At 42.4% G+C, this 16,416-nt stretch overlaps 2 protein-coding genes across 7 annotated transcripts in view; one reads left to right on the top strand and one right to left on the bottom strand.

Annotated features, from left to right (window-relative positions):
* The first annotated feature begins 1,497 nt into the window (after positions 1-1,497).
* Positions 1,498-4,919, top strand: mlana (melan-A). Of its 2 annotated transcripts, none has more exons than XM_051681018.1 (4): positions 1,498-1,535; positions 2,374-2,478; positions 2,559-2,655; positions 3,043-3,943. In XM_051681018.1, exons 2-4 carry the CDS (start codon positions 2,387-2,389, stop codon positions 3,241-3,243), a joined length of 390 nt encoding a protein of 129 aa, XP_051536978.1. In that variant the 5' UTR covers positions 1,498-1,535; positions 2,374-2,386; the 3' UTR covers positions 3,244-3,943. The 2 variants fall into 2 exon arrangements, with proteins under 2 accessions (XP_051536978.1, XP_051536979.1); XM_051681019.1 differs by lacking the exon at positions 1,498-1,535 and adding an exon at positions 4,256-4,919 and having other exon boundaries at positions 2,382-2,478; positions 3,043-3,162.
* Positions 2,338-16,416, bottom strand: part of LOC127430810 (uncharacterized protein KIAA2026-like) — a 16,908-nt gene continuing 2,829 nt past the window's right edge. For 2 of the 5 annotated variants that reach the window (XM_051680895.1, XM_051680896.1), the window contains 6 exons: positions 13,777-15,206; positions 12,415-12,494; positions 11,859-11,948; positions 10,372-10,487; positions 9,666-9,862; positions 4,964-9,275 (listed from right to left, as the gene is read on the bottom strand). In XM_051680895.1, the coding sequence (XP_051536855.1) occupies positions 5,842-9,275; positions 9,666-9,862; positions 10,372-10,487; positions 11,859-11,948; positions 12,415-12,494; positions 13,777-15,206 (5,347 nt within the window). In that variant the 3' untranslated portion in view covers positions 4,964-5,841. Of the gene's footprint in view, positions 2,485-2,721; positions 3,104-3,949; positions 3,986-4,963; positions 9,276-9,665; positions 9,863-10,371; positions 10,488-11,858; positions 11,949-12,414; positions 12,495-13,776; positions 15,207-16,416 lie in introns of those variants that run through there. The other 3 variants (XR_007895496.1, XM_051680898.1, XR_007895495.1) reach the window with 3 other exon arrangements.

Consider the following 16,416-nt stretch of genomic DNA (forward strand, 5'->3'; position numbering starts at 1 on the left):
GACTATAAGTGGCACAAAAATTTATTGAAATTGATCAAATGTTACATTTTCTTCATCACATTGTGCACTGTTTCATATGCTCAGTCTGAATGTGCATAACTGACCCTAACCCTAATCTTAAATGGTAAAATCATTTCAAGATCATTTCATTCCCTACATGTAAACTGTATTAGAAGATAATCAAATGTTTCTGTTTTTTATTTCTAGTCTCTCATGATGCAGACAGACCTGTAAAGAGACTTGATGAATCAGAGAGAATCACAGACAAGGAGAGATCATCACAAATATATAGTGTCTAAATAAAGTTGTTATATTGATGGTTGTGTGTAATAGTTTTGAAAGTTGTGTTTTCTCTTTTGAATGCTGTCGACTAACTGGAGGATGAACTTTTTGTCACTTGTGCTTGCCCCCTCGCCCCCCCAAAAAAAGAATTAAATGAATTATACTGAAATACATTGAAAACACACACATACACACACACACACTCACTCACTCACTCACACACACACAGACTCATTCACTCACACACAGACACACACACTCACTCACTCACTCACACACACTCACACTAACACTAACACACACTCACTCACTCACACACACACACTAACACACAGACACACACACTCTCACTCACTCACACACAGACACACACTCATTCACTCACACACACACACACACACACTCACTCACTCACTCACTCACACACACACACTAACACACACACACACACACAGACACACACTCACTCACACATTCACTCACACACAGACACACACTCACTCACACTCACACACACACACTCACTCATTCACTCACACACAGACACACACACACTAACACACACACACTCACTCACACACACACACTAACACACAGACACACACACTCTCACTCACTCACACACAGACACACACTCATTCACTCACACACACACACACACACTCACTCACTCACTCACACACACACACTAACACACACACACACACACAGACACACACTCACTCACACATTCACTCACACACAGACACACACACACTCACACTCAGACATACACACACACACACACACTCTCACTCACTCACACACACAGAGACACACACACACTAACACACACACACTCACTCACTCACACACACACTCACAAACACACTCACTCACTTACACACACAAACACTCACAAACACACTCACTCACTCACACACACAAACACACACACACACTCTATGAACCGTTAAAAGTTCAATGTCTATTGTACTGTGCACAGTACAAAAATAGTCATTAGTTCAATTAATAGCACTTAAGTTCAGTTAGTGATAACTGATCATAACCTCTGTGTAGCTCCTCTGGTTAACGGTGTGGTTGTGTTAGTCAGCAGACAGTCAGACTGTGGGGGGGGGCTTTGAATGGATTTAAGTGTGAGAGTTTGAACCCGTGACGGTCATGAGAACTTCTCAAGGGTTTATAGATATTATCAGACTGCACTGAGATCAGCTCACATCAGACGCTCTCAAGAACCTAATTATCCAAATCAGGTAAGATTTCATTCACTTTCACAAACAAACTGCTAAACTAATTACCACTACAGCTGTTTAATGCAATTTCAGTTAATTTTCTGCATGAATGCTTAATTTAGGATGCTTTTATTTACACAGTGAGTCACTGGATGGTTATAATGGTGTTCATAGTAATTCAGCATTACATCAGATGTATATATATATATATACACACATACAAAATTCTATCAAATTGAATTGCATAATTTTTACAAATTTAAATCAATAAAAATGTTTCATAATTTTTTTTTACTTATTTTATATTGTTAAAGATTACTCAATTAAATTTGTACTTCAATTCACTGTTATTTACATTGAATTTCAATTGTATTTAAACATTATTGTAGCATTTGTTGTAAGCTTTATTTATATAGCATCTTTAAAAATGGCTTACAAAGTGCTTTACAGGTACAAACGTTACACATACATTGAGTAAATATTAAAACAGATTTAAATAAAAATAAGAGCAAAATACAATAAAAAAATAAATGCATATAAGAAATAGAAGTTATGCAGATTTCAATACAAAAAAATAAATAAATGGTATAACAGAAATGTTTACTGTAATGCATTAAAATACAGTATTACAATACTGAGTAAATAATGAAAATCACCATTGGGAACTAAAAAAAGTAAAACACCCAATTGATAGAAATAATTTGAAGGGAAAATGTGCTTTATTGTCATAAAAATAATATCACAGTGTAGAAAATCTTAATAGCTCTAAAATAGACTTTCTATATGAAAACATGATTTTTTTCTTTTGATTTTGGGGTGAACATGTTCATGAGATTCTTTATTGTTTATGTTCATCTAGTGGTTTTGTCAGGATGTCTTACGGTGGATCAGGTTCGGTGCCGCGTGGTGAATTCAGCGTTCACTTTGCCAGCAGACGAGGAGAAGGATACGTCAGAGCAGAAGAGTATGTCTAAAAATACAAAAACGTCATCAATAACACACACGAGAGTTCAGATATATTTGATCTAATGTGTTTGTGTGCAGGGCGGTGGGCATCGCTTTATTAGCTGTAATCCTCACAGCTCTGCTCATTCTGGGCTGCTGGTATTACCGCAAACGCAGCGGGTACAAAACGATCCGGGTGAGTCATGTGACTGAAGGGGGATCAGATGTTCATCATGTTACACTGATCTCAGAGCAGCTCTGATCTTTAGTTCATAATGAGTTAAGCTGTTACTTGTGACAGGGAGGTTAATCTCCACCAACAAAAAGTATCAAAGTAACAAAAAGGGCCAGATCAGTGCCACAGGATCTACATTTTGGGGGGGTTATTTTCAGTGTTTGGTAGTTTTTTACCAAGCTCTGCTGGGTTAGTTGCTGGGTCATTGCATGTTCTGTCCAATATCTCCTCAGTGCTGGGTACAGATACACAACACTATGGAGGATTGCCAGAATTCAAACAGTGATGATTCTGCAATCAAATGTGTTTTATCATGTAACTGATTTGACCTGTTGTGTCTCTGTGCAGAACGGCCGTGGTGGCGGACAGACCTGGAGAGAGATGATGCCATCGGGTCAGTATGGTGAACCTGGTTCAGGAGAGGAAAACAAAGTGGCCTGGAATGAACTTACCAACCTCCAACCAGCGGTAAAAACCTCATATGTGTGTCTGTATTACACCATGTGTATGGAGAATACGTACATTATTATAATACTGAACAAACTTTGAGTGATGCTGCCAGTGTAAAACTTTTTTAATGTAAGAACAATGTAGGATTTTTTCACCTGTTTATTCATCCACCAGGTTCAAATGTTAAGTCTTATCTCTTAGTAAAGTAACAACTGAAACTAGTCCAAGTCGACTAGTTGAAAAGTGTATATAAGTGTATATATATATATGGATTACACAAGTGAAATACAGTATCACTGGAAAGGAAATCTGGCGTGATTTGGCACTTCATATATAGTGATAAGAAGTCAGAATTGTTCTTGTAACACTCATTTCTCTTGTTGCACAAAGAACAAATCTCCAAGTCTTTCCCTCCGTCTCAATTGACTTCAAAGAATAAGAGTAAGCAAGCTGTTAGGACCCAAAACAAAAGAGGGGATAAAGGAGACATGTGACCCACTGCAGGCAGAACAACCTTTAGATTGTGCCATTAACCAGGGTCGTTTCTAGGCATAAGCGAATTAGGCGGTCGCCTAGGGCGCAACCTTCCGGGGGGGGTTGGGCGCCATAGAGGAGGTTGCTGCAACGCACCAGCAATAGGGATCTCGCCTAGGGCGCCAGAATGGTCTGAAACGACCCTGTCATTAACCATAGTGTGTGTGGATCACAATGGGTGGAATTTGTTGCAGTGCTGGTACACCATATGGTATATTCACTAAAAGGGACAGTTCACCCAAAAGTGAAAACACTTTGATCATTTACTCACCCTCATGTTGTTCAAATCCATATAGCTGAATTTGTTCTGTGGAACACAAAAGGAAATGTTAGGCAAGATGTTAGCCTCAGTCATCATTCACTTTCACTGCGTCTTTTGTCCAAAGAAAGTGAAGGGTGACTGAGAAAATGACAAAATTTTCATTTTTGGCGGGTCTATCCCTTTAAGATGACTTATAAACAAAATAGCAGTCATCAACCTACCTGCTATCAATTTACTGATACACAAAGTTCTTGTGGTCATTATTGTTTACATGTATAAACATTTATTTACAAATGTGTGCCTCGTCTCTTTCAGATCCCCAATGCACCTCCAGCATACGAGAAGATCATTTCTGGACCTTCACCGCCTCCGTATTCACCATAAATCTAAACAGTGGAAAATCAGTGGAATTCTGCTATGTTTTGTGTTTAATATGTGGGATAAATGTTCTCAAAGCTCAGCATGCCTCTCTCACATCTGATCGTCTGTTACTAGCCAAAACTAAAGGACTGTAAAGATTTTTGACACTGAAATGCCTTTAAACATACTGAATATATCAATTTCGTTTTGTCAGAAAGTTACGGTTATACATCTATTATATTTACTCTCCACTTAACCATTTAAATAAAGATGTTGTTATAGAAATAGGGTATTTTAAACCCCACCACAATACTTTCACCCACCTATGACTATTGTAAATACTGTTTAATATTCTGTCTAGAAGCATCAGAAAAAAATTAGGGAGCAAATAGCGCAGGTAAAGAGATTTCGTATATGTAGTTTTAGTCCACATTGACACTTTTCCATTCAAGTTTGAAAACTCAGTTTTCAGTTTCCCAACTTCATCGCTCTCAGCCTTCGGTGGAGAATAAATGCCATTAAACAAAGTTAAATGAATGCATATTCAAACAAATATGTATTAGTGTGGACATGGCCATAGTTAGTTTATTCCCGCACACATTCACGGTATTGTCCACTAATGTCCTATTACTGGAGTTTCATCAAACGTATGCATGTATGTCTCACAAATGGAAGATGAAGAATTGTAAATGTGAACAATGTGATGTAAAGGGTACCTGCATGTTCTTGAAGCTCCAAAATGTGATCCAGATTGAGATCCTGAAGATTGTGAGTAACTAGTGCAGACTGGGACATTTCTGGAGAACCTTCACGGGGCAAATTACGTTTTCATGAAGCGATGCTGCATTTCTTAAGCAACCATTAAAAGGGTGCCATTTCACTGTCAGGCACCATTTGGTTTAAACATTTTAATGCAATAGAATAAAGCAATGTAAAGCACAAAACACGGCTTTTATTTTCATTTTTCTTTTCAAGCGGTCCAAACAATCAGAATATTTTGAAAAATCCAAAGTAGGCAAATGTGTAATAACCTAATCCTCCAATATGTTTAATAATAAAAAATAAAAATAAATAAAAAATAAAAAAACCGGCATACTAAGTCATAAATATGCCAAGTTTATTTTCATGTATAGACTGTATAGAGGAAACACAAAACCAAATCGGAATCAGAAAATATATCTGATAATACTCAACCTGAGTATGAATGCACTAACATGGGTTCGAGGTAAGAATGACCTCAGAGATTTGGCAGACAAATGGAGTAGAAAAAGTCCAGCAAACAAATACTTTTACTATGTACATTACTGGCCATTTGAAATTCTCGCTCTTTGTGAAACCAAATTTATTTACACACTTAAGCATAACCTATTCATTGTTTTCCCCAATATGTACTGTAAAGGGCAAAATGTCATTTAAACATTTAGGATCCTTTTGATATGATGAGAAAAGGAACCAAAAGGAAGCCCATACAATTCAGCGAGTTCTACCAAAGCCCAAACCACTGAGCAGATCATCCTCTATAATCAAACCGGGAAATCAGATTACCTCCAGAAAGATTTCAATCCCCCTGGAATATCTGGTTGTCTAAGTGGATCATCTGTATTTAAAACAGGTCCAGAAACACTACTACTGGTGGGGACACCCACTTGAGCGGTCATTGGCTTTGACATCAACCGTAGGCTGGGTGGTGCTGATGCACGAACAATATTCAAAATGGCGCCATCTGGACTCAGTACTAGTTTACTAGGGGTTGAGGTGGTCGACGCACTGTAGGGTACCTGTATGGCAGACTTGCTTTGAACTTGTGGCTGGGGGAAAATGACCGGCTGTCCAATTGTCCCAGGTGGCAAAGCCCTGATTGGTTGACAAGATGTCATTACTACCATATTCACCGATGGAGGAACAGTTGCAATAGGAGTGGCTGGACTCCCAATTGGTGGAACTGTCGCAACTGGAAGTTTCTGCATCCTTGAGATTGTGCTGCTCATTGGCACCATTGGTGAATTCCTTGAAATCGCAGTTTTCAATGGTGGTACAGCTGGTGCCACTTGATTTTGGGGTGGTGTATTTGCAAGTCTTGTTTGTTGGAGCACGGGTGATGTTGTGCTCTGTAAACCTCCTTGTGCAAGAGAACAAACAACAGAGGTTTCTTTGGGACAGCTGGTCATGCTCAATGAAGGTGTAACTAAGAGACCTTTTCCTTCAGAGGTTTGAAAGGTAGGAAGTCTTACAATGCTGCTCAGGCCTGGTTGTCCTGGTGGTACACCAGAACAAAGAGTTTGTAGAGCAGTCAGTGGGGTTCTGATCACCTGCTGACGGACTCCATCAGGGGGCCCAATTGTTTTTGCGGTGGGCGTAGGCAGTCTGACAAGAGTTTGCTGTGGCGCTACCAATCTCAAACCTTGAACAACTGAAGGAACAGGATGAGGAGCTGAACTGATTGGACTTCTGGGAACAGTGGGCGGTGGACTTGCACCTTGCAATCCTCCAGGACAAGAGCTTGAGATAAGCAGAACATGACTACCAGGTCCAAGGCCTTGAGCAGGTACGACAAATCTGGTGTTGTTGATCAGGAGTTGAGTTCCAGGGGTAATTGGGGCAGTGGTATTGATCACAATTTTTCCCTGCACACTCTTGGTTTCAGAGGTTGGAGGTCGGACCGCACAGGTCATGACCACGGGAGTGCTGCTCATAGTTGAAGGATAGGACACTCCTGAAGTTGATGAGCAAAGGGGTGAGATAATTTGTGGCTTGTTACTTTGTGGCGTCACCTCATTTGTTAAAGTAGTGTGTTTGCTAATTAGACTTCCTGACAAAGAGGCAGATATATTTGAAGTAGAGTTGCCAACGGTAAACCCAGGTTTATTGTTAAGAGCATTTAACACTGAAAATGTTGTCGAGACAGTTGAAGGAACATCCTGTTTTACAACTGATAAAAGTGCAGAGGACGCCATGTGACCAGTGCCCAGTGTTGAAAATGTGAGCGTTTTGCCATCAACAGACCGAACTGCTTTGAGAGGACTTTCACTATTTCCTGAAGGACCTCTACTTGCAACAACATTGCTTTTCTGACCAATTTGCAGCCCACATGATGTTGCAAGAACCCTGGAGACAATTACAGGTGTAGTTTTTGTAGAAGCTTCCAGGATGTTCTTGTTTGTGCTAAGTACCCTAGGCGTCAACCCTGCAACACCGATGCTCTGGACATTGGCCATCGCACCAGAAGCAGTGCAGCCAAACGTTGTCCCAAGCTTGGGTACGGCTCTCAAGGATTCAAGTGCTGGAGAAGAAGTTGCAGAAGAAATGTTGGCTTCTGAAGTTGTCAGTTCTTTTAGAATGGTAAGTGCGGAGTTGTCAGAGGGAGAGGGGTGGTTTACGAACATGACCCTTGACTCTGGCATGGTAGCAGTAGTGGTGGTGACATTTGCTGCCACTGAGGGGACATCTGATGAAGGTGTGACTAGGAAAACCTTTTGAAGGCTGTAGTGGTCTGGCGTTCTGCTCCCTGGTAGAGTTATCTTTTGTGAGGGTTTCGTTATACATTTAGATATAGTATTCTGCTGAACACGTTGGACATCCTTCACAGTTAAAATGACACTATCACTGCTTTTGCTTGTGGCCAGGTGAGGTGATTTACCAGTGGCTGGACTGTCAGCAGCAGACAGTTTCTGATTTATGGTTGAGGAAGTTAATGTTCCTGTAACCACAGTAGATGAGCTGACTGGAATGATATCCTTTAAGAGTGTCTGAGAAAAACCTCTGTCAATAAGAGGAGTGATACCAGGTAAAGATTTCACACCGAGGGTACTAGAAGCAGCTTGTGTAGTGGATGTGGAAGACTGTGACACCAGGAAGGCCTGAAGTTGTGAAGAGATGGCAAATATTGGGCTGGATGGTAAAGCACCCATTACGCTCTGGTCCGACATCTGTACCTTCACCACCCCAGTGTTGCCTCCTCTAGTAGTGACAAGAATGGACTGCGAGTCTCTAATACACACTGTCCTCAGCTCCTGCTTAGCATCAGGTTTGGTAGGACTCCTACTGGTTGGGGTGAAGGATTTGTTTAGGGCCACCTTTGGTTCAGTAGTCTTTTTAGGCACAGTGGAACCTCCAGTAGTTGTAGGTAATGTTCTTAAACTGGGTAATACTGCTGCGGATGGCGTTCTGACATCACTGGTTTCTTTTAGTGGTGCCACCTGCTGGACAGGAACCTTGTTTTCTGGTAGAGTGAACCCTGAAGCATTGGACAAGTATGTTGTAATCTTAGGGATGGACACAGAGGTCCCTTTAAGTGACTCCTGAGCTGCCTTTTTCTCAGTGCTTTGAATCAGTAGATTCGAAGGCAAGATAACAACTTGTTGCATTACCTTCTCCCCTGATTTTTGATCTAATACTGGCTGCCCTGAAAACTTCACTGAAGTGCTCCCTTTTCTGAGAAGCCCCAAGCCTCCTGCAGTCTTGTACACCACCTGTTCACTACTCTCTGTTGTGGATGTTGCAGTTGGTGTTACTATAGAGACAGGTTCAGAGTGTGGTGTTTGTGGACAGGTAGTTGAATGTTGGACAGGTGGTACAGTTGCAGACGCTGTGTTGTTATGAAGCATCTGAGCTATCACTGCAGCCTTAGGATGACTTATTAAGGTCACTTTGTTTCCAATGCTCTTGGCTAGCAATGCCTGGATGGGCTGAAAGCTACTCACAGGCGCAGAAAACACTGAAGCTCTTTCAGAGGTCTGTGGGCTTGTGATTGCTGTTTTTTGTTTACTGAATACAACCTCCACGTTAAGTCCAGAAGTCAATGAACTCTCTGGGTCCATTTTGCCTCTCTTGCACGGGCTCGATTCCTCATTTATTGCACCACTTTGGCAGCGCTTTGAAGCTCGTGTGAAGTGTCCAGATTCATTACTTGCCATGACAAATTCAGGTCTGTCATCTAGGCATCTTAATTCATGATTTCCAAGCTGGTTTACATTCTCTGCGAAAGAAGGGCAGCATGCATCATTCTAAACAAATAGATCACATCTATATATTATTGGTTTTAAAAATAGAAAATAAAAATAGATTCATAAAAATGTAAGTTTGCCCAAACCACACAAGGTAAACAGATAAGAAAGGATATTTGTAAGAATACGAGAATATTTAGATTTCCTTTCTAACCACTTTCTGTGATCAGTTTCAAGATGCAGTTTTACAATCTTTGGTAAGATTTGCATTAGAATTTCTTCACTCCTTTAAACATATATCCTTTCTTCTATTTGACTGATTTTAGTTCACTTTGTGCAACTGTCATCTAGTGAAAAACCCTGCTCTATAAAGTTTTTGTAAATGATAAAATTAGCCATTTTGCAGCATTTTTGTGACTCACCTGCCGCCTCAGAATCTTCCTTCATTTTCCTGTCAATTTTTACTTCACCATCTTCCAACTCTCTTACTGTTTCTGTGGACAACAATCCATGTTTGCACAAACCTTCCCCAGTATTCACTGTATCTATCTGTTCCCTGATAAAGTTCTCATATTCGGGGTGTTTTTTGAAATCGTCACACTCCTTTTTCAAGCGTGCTCTGTTGAGGACAAGGACAGAGAGGAATTCACAAAGCTCCGTTACCAGGAAATCATCGCCTCAAGGTAAAGAAAACGAAAGCATCTAGGTGTCTGTTGAATGCAGTGAGGTGTATCCGTCACTGCACAATAAAATGGAAAGCTCATTCTTGGATATAATTCAAATTCACCACCCGGATTACTTGAGAAAACCCTTTTTTGTTCAACAACTAAACTGAAATGCATAAGTTTGAGAAACCACAACAAGATTCTCAACCAATAGGTGGTTACAGTAGTGAGTAGCAGAAAAGGGGAAAAATATTATTGCACAGATTCAAGATTCCCCATCTATATTCAGCATTAACACGTGGGTTCACACTGCGGTTTAAGTACTACAGCACATAGCAGAATCGGCTTGTTTTCAAATATGCACGTTTAAAGTCATAAGAAAATTATGCTTACTGCAGGCAAAATGTACTTACTGTATTTGTATGTCCCTAAAAATAAGCAGATTCATGATTACTCCCTTTACCTGTTCCTCTGGAAGGCCTTGACTAGTTTTGGTTCCCATGGTAACAGCTCATTTAGCAGCCTTATAAGTGTGATGTGTAACTCTTTCACAGTGGCTCTTTTGTGTAGCATTCTTCCCTGAAATATGGCAGAAAACACAGGCAAACATGCAAACTGTTTTTACTAGTTTGCATTGTGTTAATGTAATAGGTTAAGCGTCACTAACTGATTAATACTTGATTTTGTTTGTATCTGATTTGTCCAATTCATCTCATGACATCCCCAGCCTGTAAAATTTGGATTGCAAGGACATTTTTATTTTGCATTAAAAATTAAAATAAATAAAATACTAATATATATATATGTATATATATTATACACACATACATATGTAGCACGGAGGAGGGCGGGGCCGGGCCGGAATGGCGCACACCCGGACCCCAATCAGCCTGATGACGTGAGCGAGGGATAAAGGCGACCGGAGACAGCAGTTCGAGAGAGAAAGAGAACTACAGGCAGCTGCCCTGTATGTGTTTATGTTTGTGTGCTTTTGTTTAAGTTTATAATGAAACTTTATTTACATTGGTGCCGAAACCCGGGAGGGTGGAGGGATACCCGTTATAGAGTCCTCGACACTCCCGTCCACCCCGGGGAGCGCCGCTGCCATCCACTAGGGGACAGAGTAGCCCGACCGCCCGTCCGTGAGGCGGCTCCCCGACCGCCTGGAGCGATGGAGCCGCTGCCAGGGGTGGAGGAGTGCCCTGCCGGCAGGCAGAAATGCGGAGGGGTTGAGGGAAGACCGCCGTCCACGAGGGGAGGAGGGAATCGACTCTCCGACCGCTTGGAGAGATAGGGCCGCTGCCAGGGGCGGAGGAGTGTCCCCACGGGCCACCAGAAACGCGGAGGGGCGTTCTGTCAGCAGGGGGTCGGAGGTTTGACTCTGGTCAGCCCGGGAGAGGAGCGGCTGTCGTCCGCCTGAGAGGGTGGAGGAGTGAGGACCACGCGACGGCGCATCAGAAAACCAGCTTGACAATATAAATGAAGTTTAATGATAAACTTAAACAAAAACACACAAACATAAACACATACAGGGCAGCTGCCTGTAGTTCTCTCTCTCTCTTGAACTGCCGTCTCCGGTCGCCTTTATCCCTCGCTCGCCTCATCAGGCTGATTGGGGTCCAGGCGTGTCATTCCGGCCCGGCCCCGCCCTCCTCCGTGCTACAACATACATTATAGGCACGTTATACATTATTAAACGTCCCAGTAGCAGTCGCAGAACACAGGCGATCGCCTCGCGCTCAAACTATCACTTCGCGCTCGCACCGCGCCTCGCAACGTTATTTTTTGGAAAACAACAAATGGAACAAGAGTACATATGCTGATCTAAATCATATATGCACAAAATTTGCAAATACAAATAGAAAAAATACTGACAAGTTTCTGGCAAAAGTGTGTGTGTGTGTGTGTGTGTGTGTGTGTGTGTGTGTGTGTGTTCCCACTCTTACTAACAGATCTCTTTTTGCCGCAGTCCAGTTCATCCAGCTCATCTTCTGTTTTATTGATCAGAACTCTGAGATCATCCAGACTGGAGCAAACCAACTACACAACACAAATAAGAAAGAGAAGTAAGAAAAAGAGAAAGGACAGAAAACATTTTATTATGTCTGAGCAAGTTTAAATTAGTTTGTTTTCGAGCTGTGAACGATTACAATTATTTAGATATTGGAATAAATTCTACATGAAGGTATTAGCTGCATATAAAAGTACACAATGGACATACAAAATTTAGTTATTAAAATAAACATTACAAAATGAACTAGTACTGTATATTGAGGGAAGTGATACATTACTGTGACAAAAATGTGCTGAATCCTAAAATAATATTTGCTGACCTCTAGTGAATGCTCTGTGCAAACACAATCTTAAATTAAATGTACCTCACACAGGTCAGTGTTACTGTATCTATTTTTTTTAAATGACACCAGGTTTTATAGAGGGCCGTATATTTAATATTTAAAGATGATTTACTCTCTTCAGTTTTGAAAGTAATGAAAATATCATGCACCTGAAACGATGGTTCCGCTGGCAGCAGTCCAGATCCCACTTTTCTCCTCACCAAAGTCGTCTTCATGTCTAACTTTTTCCCTGATGATGGAGAATAAAGAGTATCAGTAATGTGTGATAATTTAACATTAGACAGATTTATTTTCATGCCACAGTCATCACAGTCAAGACAGATTTTAAGTGGAACATTTATAAGATAATTTTAATGAAATTAATGAATATCAAACGGTTAATGAATTAATTTAAAAAAAAAAAGCACCATTCTACAAACCACCTTCTTACGTTCACAAACATACAGTTTTCTTGAAGACATCAACATGAAACATTATAAGCATCAAGCAGAAATACTTCACTTATGGGGCTTTTCCACTGCACGGTACAGCTCAACTGGACTCGACTCACTTTTTGGGGGTTTTCCACTGTGGATAGTACCTGGTACCTGATACTTTTTTTAGTACCGCCTCGGTCGAGGTTCCAAGCGAGCCGAGCCGATACTAAATGTGACGTCAAAACCCTGCAGATCACTGATTGGTCAGAGAGAATCGTCACTACCAGCGTCACTGGATTTGCGACACGGGACATCAGCCCGCTAGTTTTCAAGTTAGCAACAGTGACAGCAATGTCATTTGTTCACGCGACTTTCGAATTGTAAAAAAAAAGGGCTGTGCGCAAAACCACACTGTGGTCAATAAATGAGGTGCAGATGTTCCTCTCGTTAGCGACGAACGAAACGACGCGAAACGAAAAAGTCTTTCAGGAAGTGTCTCAGCTGTTGGCCACACACGGCTACCACCGGACCTACCAACAGTGTAGGGAAAAGTTAAAAAAACTTAAGTGACTACAGAACCATCAAGGACCACAACAGCCGGAGTGGTTCAAACAGATGAAAGTGGAAGTGGTTCGACCAAATGGACGCTATCTATGGCAATAGACCGGCGAGCAATGGGAGGGAGAGTGCCCTGGACTCGCCATTGTTGGAGTCCACGATGGAGGATGGTACGTCTTGTTACGTTTACTCTATATTCTGCTTGAAAGCTTCACTTTATTTAGTTGACCAGCTACAGGAAAGCTCGCTTCTAAAACAACAACCAGGCCAGTTTAACGGTTACACTTGTGTAAAATCACCATGCAACAACTGTTTTTTGCAGCACAATGAGCTAGTAGCTAACAGCTAGCGGTCGTGTTATTGTTTATGGTCAGTAATGTTTGTGTCGCATTTAAGATGATGTCACGGCAGTGACGATCAGCCTATAATCCCACCCACATTGAGGCGGCACTAAACTGCAGTGGAAAAGCAAGCTCAGAGAAGTAAAGCGAGCAGAGTCGAGTCAAATCGTAACGTGCAGTGGAAAAGTGCCATTACTCTGTTTTTGTTTTTTCCTCTTGTCCTTCTTCTTCATGGTGCTGGCGGCTCTTTGCAGGCTGCTTTTAGCCGTTATGTTTTTCAGGTTCACTTTCCCTTTCTTGGTTTTTCTCATACCCAACTTCCTCTCTTTCTCTTTCTTTTTCTTCCTCTTATTTTTCTTTGCACATGTCGTTTCTGTTGTCCCCTGTGTGGATTTGTCTTTTCTAGCTCGGGTGATTACAGGTTTGATGGGGTCGCTCAAGAGCCGACAGAATGAACAGTGCAGTGTTGTTTTCTTGCACAGCGTAAAACACCCTGAACAGGGACTGTGTTCCTCAATGGTCTTGTGAATAGTAAACTTGTTAGGACTTTTGTCAGTATGTGAGTTGAGAGAGTTGGCAGGAGATTTGCCTTTAAAGCAGCTGTCGCCTACTTGGAAGTACGGCTTGCAGTCCGACTCATCCTCTTCTTTTAAATGTTCTTCCTCCATGGACTTTTGAATGCCTCTTAAAGACTTTGGAGAATATTCCATGCATCCTAAGAGGACACTTGAGGGACGTTTCTGATCCAGATCCTCTTTGTCGACGAGCGAATCTTCGTTTACGCCCCATGCGTACAGCTCCATCTTGCAGGAGCGGTCGTTATCTAACTTTACACCATCTACAGACAGAAAGAGTCCTCCCATCTCATTCATTTCCTCCTTGACTTCTGACCCATCTGAGCCCGTCTCCTGCTCAGATCTCTTGAGGTGGAACACTGGCAGAGGAAACTCCATTGCGAGACACGGACTCTGGCGATAGATTCTCAAGTCCGCGCCACAAAAGTGCGGAAAGTGTATGTAGGTGTTCTCCCCACTGTCGTAACCCAAAATGGACTCGCGGCACTCGTGAATGGGCTGCCCGAGAACGGCGTCCTGCACGTCTTTCTGGGTCTCATACACGTGATCGCAGAGTCCCTTGAGGAGCCAAACGCGCTGGTTAAACGGAAGCTGGTGGAACGGCGTTTCCTCTAGAGGATTCACCTCGCCCAGCATCCAAAAGAACTGATGGCAAAGTCCGAGCTGTTCCGCTCGGGTCACTTGGGCTTCAACCCTCCCGACGGCCTGGTACCAGCCCTGCACCCTCTGACGCAACTCCGCCTCCCACTTCCTGTAGGGTAGTGCCGGGTGGCGGGTCGCTCTCTTGTGCGGATGGCAGAGAAGAGACGTCATGACCTTAGCGAGGAAAGAACTACAGCGAGGCATCAACAAGCAGCGCTCCAGCTCATAGAAAATGATCTCGGGGAGATTGAGAGCCGTTTGGGCAAGACACAGGAAGTGGCCAATGGCTGGGAGCTCCCACATGGTTTGGACCGGCCACGGTTCTGCTAAAGACAGCAAGGAATGCTCCCAGTCCTCGACTTCTTTTGCCGACGCCTCCTCTGCCTCTTTTCTATCCTGTTCCCGCTGCCTAGATGTCAAAGGGCAAAGGTTACTTTTCCATTACATTTATTAATTCAGCAGATGCTTTAATCCAAAACGACTTACAAAATGAAGAAGGATACAACATAAGCGATTCATCTTAAAGAGGCAGTAGTACGAAAAGTGCTGCATTACAAAGTTTCAATTGCATTAAAAAAATATTAGTCAAAACAGAGATTAGAGTTAAACACATTTTATTATTATTATTATGAAATTTATGGTCACAGGCTCATGAAATGATGAGTTAGGAAGGTTGTTCCACCATCGTGGTACAGTGATGCTGAAAGTCGAGGAAAGTGATTTGATGCCTCTCAGTGTTGTTACGACAAGGCGCCACTCATTTGCAGACCGCAAATGAACGTAACTTTACATGAATGATTTTAGGTAAGCTGGAGCAGATACAGTGACTGTTCAGTATGTCAGCATCAGAGCCTTGAACTTGATACGTGCAACAACTGGCAGCCAGTGTAGTGGTATAACATGCGCTCTCTTGGGTTCGTTGAAGACCAGACGTGCTGCTGCATTCTGGATGATTATGTAGAGGCCTATCTGCACATGTAGAAAGACTGGCTAAAAGACCATTACAGTAGTCCAGTCTAGATATGACAAGAGACTGAACAAGGAGTTGTGTTGCATGTTCATAGATGAAGGGTCTTACTTTCTTGATGTTGTAGAGTGCAAATCTACATGATCAGGCTGTTTTTGAGATGTGGTTGGTGAAACGGAGCTGGTTGTCGACAGTTACCCCAAGGTTTCTGACCGTTTTTAATCATTTCTGACCATATTTTTAATAAAGGTTATGGTTAGAAATGAAAAACTCGGGGGTCTGGGGAGCTCAGCAAGTAAAGACGCTGACTACCACACCTGGAGTTGCAAGTTCGAATCCATGGCGTGCTGAGTGACTCCAGTCAGGCTTCCTAAGCAACCAATTGGCCCGGTTGCTAGGGAGGGTAGAGTCACATGGGGTAAGCTCCTCGTGGTTGCTATAATGTGGTTCTCGCTCTCGGTGGGGCGCGTGGTGAGTTGTGCGTGGATGCCGCGGAGAATAGCATGAAGCCTCCACACGCGCTACGTCTCCGTGGTAACGCGCTCAACAAGCCACGTGATAAGATGCGTGGATTGACGGTCTCGGACGCAACTGAGATTCGTCCTCCGCCACCCGGATTGAGGCGAGTCACTACGCCACCACGAGGACTTAA

The sequence above is a fragment of the Myxocyprinus asiaticus genome, chromosome 40 (assembly GCF_019703515.2).
Source record: "Myxocyprinus asiaticus isolate MX2 ecotype Aquarium Trade chromosome 40, UBuf_Myxa_2, whole genome shotgun sequence".
In the NCBI taxonomy this organism is placed as follows: domain Eukaryota; kingdom Metazoa; phylum Chordata; class Actinopteri; order Cypriniformes; family Catostomidae; genus Myxocyprinus; species Myxocyprinus asiaticus.